This window comes from Podarcis bocagei, assembly GCF_964188305.1.
Source record: "Podarcis bocagei genome assembly, chromosome: 5".
Classification (NCBI taxonomy): domain Eukaryota; kingdom Metazoa; phylum Chordata; class Lepidosauria; order Squamata; family Lacertidae; genus Podarcis; species Podarcis bocagei.
The window spans coordinates 97862626-97876407 of record NC_138129.1 but is presented as its reverse complement, the minus strand read 5'-3'; the positions used below and the strand labels follow the sequence as shown (position 1 = coordinate 97876407).

Here is a 13782-nt window from a genome sequence, read left to right as displayed (position 1 = left end):
TGGAGGCACACTCCATTGTCTCCTGAGTCAGGCAGAGGCCAACAAGAACAATATACATCTATCAGGGAGTAAGTTCCATTTGAATGCTGTGGTGACATGGAGTCCGGATTGCACTAAGTCTGCTTTGGTTGCCACACTTTGAAAACGATGCAGGCAGTTTACAGAGAATTCAGCAGTGATCAGAAAGATGATAAACAAGTTGAGAGCCAGTGATGACTGAGGAAAGACTGCCGAAACAGGAAATGCTTAGCTTAGACAAAATAAGATTTAAGGGGACATGGCAACAGTTTTCAAGTATCTAAAGCTCTTCCATTAAAAAGGAAGTAGGCAAATACTTGCTGAGGCAATGGAGGTAAGAATCCAAGTGGCAGCAAACAATATAGTTAATATTTATAAAGCCCCTCTCCCCCAAAAAGTGCTCGTGTGCATTATTGTATTATCTTTTCAAGGCCAGGGCCACTTAAAGCCAGCCAGCCAATCAGCCTGCCCAGTAATGAGGCCTGAAAGGGGAGGGGGTGGAGGAGTATCAATTTGGCACTCCCACACCCATGCCGCCTGAGACGATGGACTCATTCTGCCTCATCGTTGGGCCAGCACTGCACATTTTTAAATCCTGCCCTTTATTCTAGAACCTCAGGACAGTGTGTGCCACGTGGTTCTCACATTGCCGCTTTAGCACAAGCCCCTGTATTTTGCTGTAGATCTGAGTAGGAAATAGATCTGGTGGATTCACTGCCACTTCCCAAGCCCTGTGGGCTCACATCAGTCGGGGAAGCAGGGTATGGAGGGCAGAGAGTGGCTGATTTTGATCCCTCAGTTGATTTCAGTGGGGAAGGGATTAGTTGCAGCAGCTCCAGGCTGGACTAGAGGGGCAGGCTGATCCTGGGTACCTGTTTCATCAGAGAACCATCAGCAGTAGCTCTTCACCCCGGGGAGCTATCTTTGGACATAGTGATGGCCTCTGTGGCAGACATGCTTCTCTCTCGGTGGAGAAGCCCCTTCTCTCCTTTCCAACCCTCTTCAGGCAAGGGAATTGCAGGTTAGGATTGCACTTCCTGGCTCAGAAACAGCTCCTCAATAATGCTAACAATCCCCATAGTATTACACCCATTTTACAGATGGAGAGGCTGAGGAGAGAATGGTACCTTTGCCTATGTGAGGCAGCACACAGCTGTACAAATACAGGAAGTCCAGCAAATGAGCAAACTTCTAGAAGCAGGTGTTTACATGGTGCAATTCAACACTCTGACCCAAGGAGCCTACTGCCATTTACTCAAGTAGAGGATCCGACCCACAACTTAGGGTTCTATCTGACAGTCAATAGGCAGTGTCTAGGGAAAAGAGGCTCTAACTGCTCTTTACTGTTTTGTTTTTGCCGCTTATTAATTTTTCTCCAGGACTAATCAAAAACAAAACATGAAGGGAGAGAGCTAGCCCCCGGCAGCAATCTGGGAGAGATATTGACATTCTCATTAAGGCAGGCTTCATTAAACAGCCCCGTCCTCAGTATCAGCGCAGCCTGACGACACATTGTCTCCAGCTAATTATCTTCTGCTGGCAAAAGGAATTGCACAATTCTTCAACATCGCTTAAAAAAGAAAAGTCTACCTCGCCAACATTGATCTTTTGTTTCCTTTCCTTATTGGCATCCATTGAATTTTATCTCTGGCTGGCTTCCCCGCCTCCCCCTCTCCCCCGCCGCCTGCTTTCCCTTTTTAAAAGTTTATGTGAAGAAACCAGCCAGTGGGGGTCAGGATGTAGGGAGGAAGGGAGGAGAGATTCTTCCAGACTGTTACTATTTTGGGTTGGGGTTCAGTCACATACCAGCAAATTCACATTGCATAATTATAGCAGATTGGGAAGTTTTGCGCAACAATCCTGCCTCTCCAAAACATTGGGGTTTGTTTTTTTTCCAATAAAGGAAAATGACAGGAAATAGTGTGATAGCCGATTCAGGCAGCAGGTGCTTTGATGCAATATCATCTCTCCTCCCTGCAAATGAATCAGGATGGCCGAGTGTCCATCCTGGAAGTGCCCTTTGTCTTACAACAATCGGATTGCACCTCCAAGACTCCAGGCTCTGTATGCTCAAGAAAGTGAGGCGGTGGTGGAAGAGGAATCTGAAATGTAGCATGCTGTCAGATTCAGTTCCGCTCCTGTGGATGGAGGAGGGGAAGACAAGCATGATCTCTCACTAGCCTACGGATGTTAGGAGGCTTCTTCACCAGGTTTTCTGAAGTCCTGCCTTGGGCAAGAGCCAGGTGATGCACACAGCCACTGCCAGGCTTGAGTCCCAGCTCTTTATTTAGAATAAAACCAGGGCATTCTTGGAAAGGATTGATCTCCTGCTGTTGCTGACCCACCACCCTAGCTGTGAAGCCTGGGCAGCTGTTAGGTGCTGGGAACAGGAGCTGAATGACAAATGGGCAAAAAAAGAGAGAAACAAATGTGGTATCTGGACAGAATATGGCATGGGTTAATTTGGGGAAGAGTTGTAACTCGGTGCTTTGCCTTCAGAAGGCCCCTGATCCGATTCTTGGCACCTCCAGATAGGCCTGGAACCCTGGGGGATGCTGCCAGTCTGTGCACGTAACATTAGTGATGGTGCTGAAGCTCATGACAGTGAGAAAAGAGTGCAGAAAACGATTCCCTGTTCTGAAAGCCCAAGCCTATTAAGAGCCAATCCAAGTCTCCTTTGAATTGATGAGCTAGTGTGGTCACAGCCTTCTCCAACATGGAAGCTGTTGCTGGTTGTCTCTAATGGCCCATGGCCCACCCTCATGAAACAGGGGCAGGGAAGGCTGCGGGCAGCAGCAGAGGCCTCATCTTTAAACCCTGGATTCTTGTGTGGGTCATCCATTAGCACCTGGGAGTATGGAAAATGTAGTTCCCAAAGCGTCCACACTCAAAACAGGAAGCAAGCAAGCTGCAAATCTGTAGGCTATGCACCCAACTGAAAAAGCATTACTAAAACATTTCCCCCCAACACTCATAAGCGCTGGTTTCTGAGCCCCACAAGCAACTTGTTTTCTAGAGCAGAATTCTGTCCACTAATCAGAAACATAAGCACACCCTAGTTCAAGGATGGGACCGGTGGCCCGCCAGATGTTCTCAAACTGACAATATCCATGACCATTGTCCTGGCTCTCACTGGAGGATGAAGAACTCGAACGTGGAGCATGGTTTCTGCCAAAATCTTTAAGGCTCAGATCAGCGTGGTGCAGGGGCAAAAGAGGGTTCAAATAGGATATGCATAGCTAAGCAAACTAGCAAGCGACGTGCCCACTTGGGTGCCATTATATGGAAATGGGGCAAGCACAACTTCAGCAAGTTGAGCTATCGTCTGAACTGGGCAAGCAAACAGGAACTCCTTCTCGAGGGCTGAACCTGAGCTGTCCGCTCACGCCTGCACTGGCGTCCCTGTGACTTAGGCGATGGAGGAGGTGACCACAACAGCTCTGAACCAGACAGAGCAGCAGACTCCTCCTGAGAGGATGGGCTAGAGCTGGGCTCCAGTGGTACCATGACTGGAAGCATGGCTGGCAAAGGAGCCGGGAGTGAAGTGGTCACAGCGCACCTGGGTGGTGTCGGGGGGGGGCAGTGCTGGGGGACTATGCCACTGAGACCCTCCCCAGGATCTGACTCCTCTTCTGTAACTCTCTCCCAGCAGGGATTCTTCTGTCTCTTGAGTCCCTGGTGCAAACCACCCCAACCCACTGGGCCTCTCTCTGGGTCATCAAGAGGCAGCTCCTCCAGCTCCCTCCCCCCGAGTCCTGGTCTGACCAGCCCCCCATGATGACTCCTTGGGACTCATGACAACCATTGGATGTGCTGGCTGGGTGAGTGGGAGTTTAACATCCCTGCCCTAGCTAAATTACGTGTGTGTGTGTGTGTGTGTGTGTGTGTGTGTGTGTGTGTGTGTGTGTTAAAAGGTGATGCCAGGGGTGTTTGCCAAAAGCACTAAGACCAGAAAAGGTCTGGGAGGAGTTTCCGGCAGCCACAGCAATAGGCATCTTCCTTTCTTCCTGGCCATGAATCCCATTCTCCTCATTCTTGCATTTCAATCAACAGTTTAAATATTTTTTTTAAGTACTATACAGATTCCTGAAGAATAATTCTACCAGCAACTACTAAAGACAGTAGCTAAAAATGGAATCTCCCCGTTTGGACGTGCAACACCTCTGATGACGAAAAGGGGGGCAAACGGCAGGGGGTGGCCACTTATACTGAGCTCCACGCGCTCTCTGTACTAGTAAATAATAAATAAATGTTCTACACTACCAAAGAAACTGAACTAAGTGGCCTCATTTATGTAAATTAAATATGCCTATTTTTGCATAACTGATTCTTCTTCCGATTGTCATAGGGGTAGGCAAGGAGGTATGAAGGGCACTGGAGCCCACCCCCTGAATATTGATAATATTAGGGCCCTTGGGGGCGGGGCTTGTTTAGCAGTCTAGGATGGGGAAGCATTGAAGGAATAAGGCCCACTGAGGCTCATTCACTTGCACTAAACGATTGCTTACTGTTACGTGAGAAAGGGACCAAAGAAGAGCTAACTGAAGCAGTGGCGTAGCGTGGGTTGTCAGCACCCGGGGCAAGGCAAGTAATTTGCGCCCCTTAACCCGTGGATTTGCGCCCCCTAACCCGTGGATTTGCGCCCCCTAACCCCCAGATGTTGCGCCCGGTGCGGCCAGCCCCCCCTGCACCCCCCACGCTACGCCACTGAACTGAAGAGCCTGGTTCAGACAAGACAGTCCCAGCTCCTGTGAATTTTAGTTCTGTGAGCTGAGAATGAGCTTTGGGTCCAAAGACTCCCCCCACTCAGCTGCTGCTTGCCTCTCTCTTTCATGTGCCAGTTACAGGCACCAGCTCTAGTTAGTGGAAGCCACAGTTTCCCATTATGCCCAAAACAGAGAACTGTGGCTTGATGCCCATTTACCACCCAAAATCTTAAACCACACTTGGTATGTGGTTTAAGATCCTGGATAGTCAACCTGACATTACACCACAGTTCCTGATTTCAGAAGAAATGAGCCTCAAAGAGAAATGAGTCCTGACCATTGCCCATCCTGGCTGGGCCTCAGCATCATCTGGAGTCCTGCTATGAAGAGTGGCCTTCATTATGGACACTTCTGGCAAACATGTACCATGGTGTGTCGATTTCAAGGCACTGTTCACAATAAGCAGCACACATGGTGTAAATGATTGTGTAATAAACAAATCAAGGATATATGAATAGATCCTTGCTTCGTTTAATTTCCTCAGGTGATTCATTTTGCTTGTGGAAGAACCTTCAAGCTTGCTCTGAATCCAGGGTTGAACTGATGACATTTAGAACCACCTCCAAGGAATTTTGCTCCTCCCAGAGAAACTCTTTTGGCTCCTTCAAAAGTATCTCAAGATGCTTTGACTGATGAAGGATCGCCATATTTTCTTTCAGCTTTTCTTTAGGCAGGTTCTCTGTAGCGATTGCAACTAATTGCCAGGCATTTCACTTCAAAATTACCCTTTTCACAATAGCCTTGAGGTCTGGAATAACTGATTATGGGATGGAAGGCAACCGCATTGAGAGTTAATGGTGGTGGGGAGGCTATAGGTCAGTGGTAAAGCACCTCCTAGGCATACAGAAGGTCTTGGGTTCAATCTCTCGCATCTCCAGGTAAGACCAGAAAAGGCACCTGCCTGAGACCCTCAACAGCCACTGCCAGTCAGTGCTGAATGTGCTGGATGAATCAGTACTGCATTGGGTAATATAAGGCAGCTTCGAACATACTTGTGGTGACAAATTTTGTACTTACCATGACAGAGATGTGAAGGATCCTTAGCTCTTCCTCTGCTGATTCGCTCTGGGGTTCTTCTGTGGGTTCCAAACCGGGCAAGTTGGGCGTGCCATCTTGGTGGTGGATATGGAAGAGGAGTGTGCCATTTTCCAGCCATTGCTGCCTCCAGCGCACCAATGGGATGTCTTCAGTGTTGCCTGAGATCTCTGCGGATGAAGGAAGAAGACCAGTACAGCCAGGGAACTGCAGCACAAACCCTCTTCCATGCTTTTGCATTGCTGGAACATAGCCTACTGTCTCGTCTGCCTCTGGTCATGCCCACTTTTGCTCTGGCGATTGGCAGGGGAAGGTGGCTTTCAGGCTGAAAGAGGTTCCTCACCCCTGATGTAAAGGGGTGGATACAACCAGGGCTTTCTAGAACCGGATGCTTCAGGATGAAGGATGCACATGTAAAATTGTAAGTGTGTGTGTGTGTAATCACATCCCTGCAAACTTGTCTTTTGAGATCAGGGCAGCTCTTTGGGGTTTTCCAGGTCAAGACTGCTGAAGCACAGGACCGTGGCTTAACAAAGCAGCACAACCTGTTTATACGCAGATTTTCATTGGCTGGCTGAGCGTCATATGGACTTTGGCTGACACTTGAATTCATGAACCAGGCTGATGCTTCATTTCTTGCCCTCAATTCCTACTTTAAAAATGACACACACCCCGTCTTATATCCTGCCAAATCCTCTTGCCTCAAAATCCTCTCAGATAAGTGCCTTGCTTTTGAGGCACTTTGTAAATAATAAATATTATTATCTGTTTTGCCTTTTCCTCACTTTTCTGTATTAGGCCTTTCTCCCTCCAGGTTCTGATCCTCCAGCAAACAAGCCAATACTCACAAGGAGGGCAGACTTCTCTGGTTCGTCATTGCCAGCTCTGAAGCCCACAGTGTTCCTTGAGCTGGAATGCCAGCAAGGATTTAACCCAGTGAGCCACTTATGCAGCTCAGGCCCAAGGCAGGAGCTGTGACAAGATTAGCCTCAACAGCCTCTGGAAAGGTTTGAAGATACTTCATTTCAGCCTATTTTGTTTGTGTAAAGGTAAAGGTGAAGGGACCCCTGACCATTAGATCCAGTCGTGACCGACTCTGGGGTTGCGGCACTCATCTCGCTTTATTGGCCAAGGAAGCTGGCGTACAGCTTCTGGGTCATGTGGCCAGCATGACTAAGTAACCAGAGCAGCGCACGGAAACGCGGTTTACCTTCCCGCCGGTACAGTACCTATTTATCTACTTGCACTGGTGTGCTTTCGAACTGCTAGGTTGGCAGGAGCAGGGACTGAGCAACGGGAGCTCACCCCGTCACGGGGATTTGAACCGCCGACCTTCTGATCGGCAAGCCCTAGGCTCTGTGGTTTAACCCACAGCGCCACCCGCGTCCCCATTTTGTTTGTGTATTTCAGTATTTATTCTATATTGCATGCTTTGTGTTGTGAGCCACCCAATATTCCTGTCTTAGAGAAAGGGCAAGGTATAAAAAACTACACAGTGACTAAGTAAGCAACTAGATGACATGCTCAGCTGCAGATGAGCTTCAGTCTTCACCTTTGCTTTGCACCCCTTTGCCTTTGTTCATGACTACACAGGGGCTGTGTCTGCTGCTTCATCTACCTGTCTTATTGTTTCTACCAGTGGGACCCCTTGGCATAGACTATTATCATCTTGCTTATTTAATCCTGATTCTTGATATGAGCCAATAGGCCAGGAGCAATTTTGCTTTTACATGCCTGCCTGCGTTCACGGGGTGGAAAGGTAACATAACCATTCCCTTAACTCTGAAACAGGACTCAATTATATTGTAACTTGCCCTAGGATCCTATTATGAAGCGTAGGTTAAAGAGTTCCTTCCTAAAGAAAAATAACAACTAAATTTTGCGAGTTTCATAATGCAACTTTGGAAATACACATTCCGTCTTCCCAGATACAGCCAGGACCCAGCGATTTCAGTTCCTTCCACGGGGCAGGAATGGACAATGTGGTACCCTCCCAGGTGTTTTGGACCACAGTGCCTATCAGCCCCAGCCAACATGGCTAACGGTCAGGGGTGATGCGAATTGTAGACCACATTGGCTGCTCCTTATGTAAGGTGGCTAGAATAGTAGAACGTTTGTAAAGAAGAAGAGGCCAACTCTAGGATGGTTTATAATAGTGCCTAACTCCACCGGGTGCAATCCTATGATGGGCACTCATGGAAAACAAGAGGCAGAATTACTCCCATCAGGTCCTACTGTATAACTCTCCCCTCACCCATCAGTTTCCTCCATGCATGGCATGCTGCTGTTCCTCTGAGCATGCAACAACTCAGAAGGGCCAGAAAAGGGCAGCTAAGTCCTTCTCATATCTTACTATCAGCATCTTTCAGCTTGTCATTCCCCAGGGTCCTGGCTCACCACAGGCTAACTTTCAGCAGAATGATAGAATCATAGAGTTGGAAGAGACCACAAGGGCCATCGAGTCCAACCCCCTGCCAAGCAGGAAACACCATCAGAGCACTCCTGACATATGGTTGTCAAGCCTCTGCTTAAAGACCTCCAAAGCAGGAGACTCCACCACACTCCTTGGCAGCAAATTCCACTGTCGAACAGCTCTTACTGTCAGGAAGTTCTTCCTAATGTTTAGGTGGAATCTTCTTTCTTGTAGTTTGGATCCATTGCTCCGTGTCCGCTTCTCTGGAGCAGCAGAAAACAACCTTTCTCCCTCCTCTATGTGACATCCTTTTATATATTTGAACATGGCTATCATATCACCCCTTAACCTCCTCTTCTCCAGGCTAAACATGCCCAGCTCCCTTAGCCGTTCCTCATAAGGCATCGTTTCCAGGCCTTTGACCATTTTGGTTGCCCTCCTCTGGACACGTTCCAGTTTGTCAGTGTCCTTCTTGAACCGTGGTGCCCAGAACTGGACACAGTACTCCAGGTGAGGTCTGACCAGAGCAGAATACAGTGGCACTATTACTTCCCTTGATCTAGATGCTATACTCCTATTGAAGCAAGAGTAGAGCCACCCACAGAGGCCTCTAGGGCAAAGCCAGAAGCAGATGTGACTCAACTGAACCACAGTGCACACTCAGAAGTGGAGCAGCACCAAATGCAAAGGCAGCTGGGAGGGAGAGAGAGAAGAGGGACAGAAGGATTATAGTTTGATCCAATGGGAGTTACTTCCCATCCTGCACTTTGTGAGGACTGCGCCTCTTTCCTCTCCATCTTTCCTTCCTCAGGACGCTTAGCATCTGCTGCCATTCTGACTGCCGAACCAGCTGGGAGCCCAGAAAGGCCATTGTTCATTAGGTGCTAAGGTATCAGGCCACATCTGATGCCACCATACGCTGCATTCTGAAGGGTAACGAGTGTTTTCCCTTACTGTTATTAACCCCTGGCTCCAGATGGCTATTTTTTAATCTAGGTGTTAGAAGTTAATGCCAAAGTTAATGGCTTCTCAACCAAGGCCTTAATGGGAGCCACACAGGGGAACCAAGCCGACCATCAATATCTTTCAAACTCTGAACCTTTTTCAGCTCTTTCCCTTCTTGGCTCTAAATTTGGTATCCCATCATATAGATTCATGAGCTGTATCCTTTGCTCAGGGTAATGCAACAAATTCCCCATCACATAATTTAACATGCCAAGGACTCGTATCCCTGGCCCTTCCCTACTGAAGGTAATGTGTGCCGGCAGAACTAGGCTAAAGCTGAGACTGATAGTCCTTTTCAAGGTCATAATCAGTGTGGTTCACTGGCAGGAGTGAATGGTTGCCCCTCCTGCAAAACTAGCAAGGCTTAAGGTTGGTGTACTGCGGAAGGACTTCTACGCCCCAGTTGCTGAGATCTGGATGCTATTAAGATGGATCTTAGTCCTGGACACAATCCTTCAGGAATTTTCAATTCTGCAAGCTGGAGAGAAATGAACAGGATAATCTCAAAGACGGCTAATTCCATGTCAGTTCAGCTATGTGGCCACATATGCAATTGTATGTGGGAAATACGTGGAAAGGGCTTGTGTAACCAAACCGGCCCCCATTGTCAGATTCCAAGCAAATGACTGACTGACTTAATTCTGAATTAAATGTCCAGCCCTGCTCCTCTATTTTTAAGAGCTATTGTTGTTACACCTTGGGCTCCTTTGGAAGAAAGGGCAAGATAACAAACAAACAAACAAACAAACTTGTTTTTCAAAACTGATAAAAAGAAAGGTATATAATTTAAGATACCAAATACTATTTGCATGAACACAATTATACACATAAAACACCTAACGATTTGCAACAAACACTAACCTGTACAAAGGAGGCTTTGCAACATGATGTTGCAGTATGTAGAGATACGAAAACTGGAGAACACTGCAAATTAACTGAGTTTAAATCTGTACCAGAGACTTACACTTGGATAAATTACAAGCAAGAGCCTTATTTATTTATTTATTTATTTATTTATTTATTTATTTATTTATTATTCAAGTGATCAAGGATAATCTACCCATAATCTATATAAACAGGCGATTGGTATTAAGGGGAGGGCTGTATATTTAGTCATTCAGCTTGTGATCACTATTTCTTTGTGCATATAACAGCAAATCATGCCATTCATCATTTCTATTGGATTTTTAGTGAGCAAAGGTATTTGCTATCCTTATGCAATTTATGTTCACACCATTATAGAAGATTGCGATTGAGCCTAAATCCATGTCAACGAAGCCTTGTCACCCAGAAAAGTGGTGTGCAAGTTTAATATTTTCATACTGTGTTGCCTAAAAACTGAAATGATATAATGATCCAAGCACCAGGAAATCCTGATGGGAGACGCTCTGAATCTTCCACATTGTTAAATGTAGTTCAGTCAAAAACAAAACAAAAAACAAAACCCCACGACATGTTGATCTTTCAAAATAACTGATGTGAACTAAACAGCAGTATTATTGCATTTATATATGCATAAATCAGTCTCTTTATAGCCTATTACAGCAAATTAGTAAAAGCTGGATTAATTATTAAGCTGGGGGCGGGGGCTCACTGAAGCTGGCCCCTCTGAGTGCAACAGAATGACCAGAGAGTAAGGGTGTCCAGCAAGCAAACAGTCCTGTTCTCTGTTCCAGGCTCCTCTGAGGAAGAAACTAAACTAAGCTTTGCCTGGACATTGGAGTTACTTTCCTCTACAGGAAACCAGCTTCAGCCATAGCAGGTAGCCACTCCAAGCAGAGGAAAAGCAGTCAGGACTATTTCCAGCTCAGATTGCCCCCAAGGTGCTTTATCACTGATGGAGACCTGTGGGGTATCTGTATCTTTCAAGAGATTAATAAAAGAGTCTAAGGGAGACAGGATGAGCAGAAAAATAACAGAGGGCGAAATATTAAAACTTAACCATCCTAATTGTCCACATGACAACAAAAAAACCCTTTCGCTACGGAGGGGAGTGTGTCATTCCCAGGGCCACCTTCATCACACAAAGTCAGCTAGGATGTTTGTATCAAGGTAATTAATATCTGCTAAAGGCAGACAGTCAAGGTAATGGCCATCTATTCTAAACCATCTGCCAGGCACTTGGCTTGACATCTGAACATATTTGTGAAGGCGAGGTTAAACGGACAATTGTGGTGGGACTGGGGGGGGGGTGCATTATAGAGATGAGAAGGACTCAAACCTCAGCCCATTCCTGCAGGCTAATTTGTTTAAGTGCTCATTATGGCAACGGCCAAGAGGGCAACTGGAATCAGATATTATTTCAGCAAATTCAGGCTTACTGCATGAAAATAAGACGGCTGGTTGTTCATCATCTATCCAGAGGGAGAACACTTAGCTAAAAGCTGGCTTTTGCTCCGGCGTTTGCCTCTATGTGAAAAGTAAGAAGCCGCTGCTATTTTGTAGTTCTCTATTATCAGTGTCACACAAGCACCCATAACTGGGTTCCTTGCTTCTCTTTAAAGCACGAAGAGAGATGTGTCTGAAAATATGCAGCCATCGAGGGAAGGATTTGCTGAAACAATTTTGGGAATTGGAATGCAGAAAGGGGAGGTATGGGGAAGTCGAGGAAATAAGTTTAAGGGAAAAAAGGAGTGGAAATTATACGTGTTTGTTTGTTATTGTATGTATATTTTTGTATTGTGTGTATTGTATGTGCTTTTAAAATTTGTGAAAACCTAATAAATATTTATTAAAAAAACAACAATATGCAGCCATCATGTTGGAAGCCATTCCATTGCTCTTGGGGAGATGTTCTGGTGCCACATACAGCCACTCCCTCTTTCATAAGCTTCTTCCCCAGAGAAACAAAAATGAGATCATCACATCTTGCCAGCACCCCTTTTAACAAAAAAATGCAAGAAGTACTCTGATGACTGCCTTGCCAGAGTAGTGCATGCTCTGGTTATCTCCCGCTTAGACTACTGCAATACACTCTATGTGGGGCTACCTTTGAAGGTGACCCAGAAACTACAACTAATCCAGAATGCGGACTAGTGACTGGGAGCGGCCGCAGAGACCACATAACACCGGTCTTGAAAGACCTACATTGGCTCCCAGTACGTTTCTGTACAATTCAAAGTGTTGGTGCTGACCTTTAAAGCCTCAGTCCTGTAAACCTGAAGGAGGGTTTTCACCCCCATCGTTCTGCCCGGACGCTGAGGTCCAGCGCCGAGGGCCTTCTGGGGGTTCCCTCATTGCGAGAAGCAAAGCTACAGGGAACCAGGCAGAGGGCCTTCTCGGTAGTGGCACCCGCCCTGTGGAACGCTCTCTCACCAGATGTCAAAGAGAACAACAACTACCAAACTTTTAGAAGACACCTGAAGGCAGCCCTGTTTAGGGAAGCTTTTAATGTTTGATGTATTTTAATATTTGGTTGGAAGCCACCCAGAGTGACTGGGGAAACCCAGCCAGATGGGAGGTGTATATTCCTCAGTTACTGGTATTCAGTGGCACACTGCCTCTAATCCTGCCATTATCATAAAACCATCATGACTAATAATCATTGATAGTCCTGTCCTCCATGAATTTGTGTAATCCCTTTTTATAATAATAATAATAATAATAATAATGTATTATTTATTATTTATACCCTGCCCATCTGGCTGGGCTTCTCCAGCCACTCTGGGTGGCTTCCAACAAAATATTAAAATACAATGGTCTGTTAAACATTAAAAGCTTCCCTAAACAGGGCCATTAAAGCCATCAAAGTTGGTGGCCATCACATCTTGTGCTGGTGAATTCTATATTTTAACTATATGCTGTGTGAAGAAGCATTTCCTTTTCTCTGTCTTGAATTTCCCACCATTCAGGTTCATTTGGTGACCCCCAGGCTGTAAGTACTGCAGAATGAAGGAAAGCCCCAAATGTTGTAACCTTCCCTCACAGGGGAATTGCTCCAAGCCCTTATTTTGTTTGCGCTTTTCTTCACTTTTTCCAGCTGAGAAGTATTATTTTTTGAAGTGTGGCGGCCAGAACCTGTAGTCAGTAGTCTTAAATGTGGCCATCTATAAAGATACAATTATAGCTGTATTTTGAATGTGGAGTTGGCCTTTTTCACAGCTGCCACACACCAGGCATCTATATTCTTTGAGCCTTCTGCCACAATTCCAAGATCTTTCTTTCCTGGTCAGCCATCACCAGCTCAGACTCCATTAGTGTAAACACAAGGCTGGAATTTTTAGCAATCTCAATCTCCCTAAATCCAGATCATTTATGATCAAGTTAAAAAGTACATGCTCTAATCATGATCCTTAGAGGGCTCCACTGCTTACTTCCCTCTATTGTCCATTTATTTCTATTCTCTGCTTCCTGGTCTTTCTTCAATTGTGTGTAAAGACCCCCAAAACCACCCCCTAAAATAAATACACAATAGACACAGATTTTTTGTTTAAGGTTTTCGGCAATAATTTTGGTCACAACTTTATTGAATTTCAGCTGTGAGTGGTTGCCTAGGCATTGGTTCCTGACTACCTAATACAGTGGTACCTCGGGTTACATACGCTT

General features: G+C 46.0%; 1 protein-coding gene and 1 long non-coding RNA gene across 3 annotated transcripts in view; both read right to left on the bottom strand.

Annotated features, from left to right (window-relative positions):
- The window catches only part of LOC308587148, a 283237-nt gene that overhangs the window by 156026 nt on the left and 113429 nt on the right, over positions 1-13782 (bottom strand). The gene's annotated exons all lie outside the window — the stretch shown is intronic.
- The window catches only part of ASTN1 (astrotactin 1), a 243585-nt gene that overhangs the window by 154418 nt on the left and 75385 nt on the right, over positions 1-13782 (bottom strand). For both annotated transcript variants that reach the window (XM_081194294.1, XM_081194293.1), the window contains exon 2: positions 5802-5989. In XM_081194294.1, the coding sequence (XP_081050420.1) occupies positions 5802-5989 (188 nt within the window). The remainder of the gene's footprint in view (positions 1-5801; positions 5990-13782) is intronic.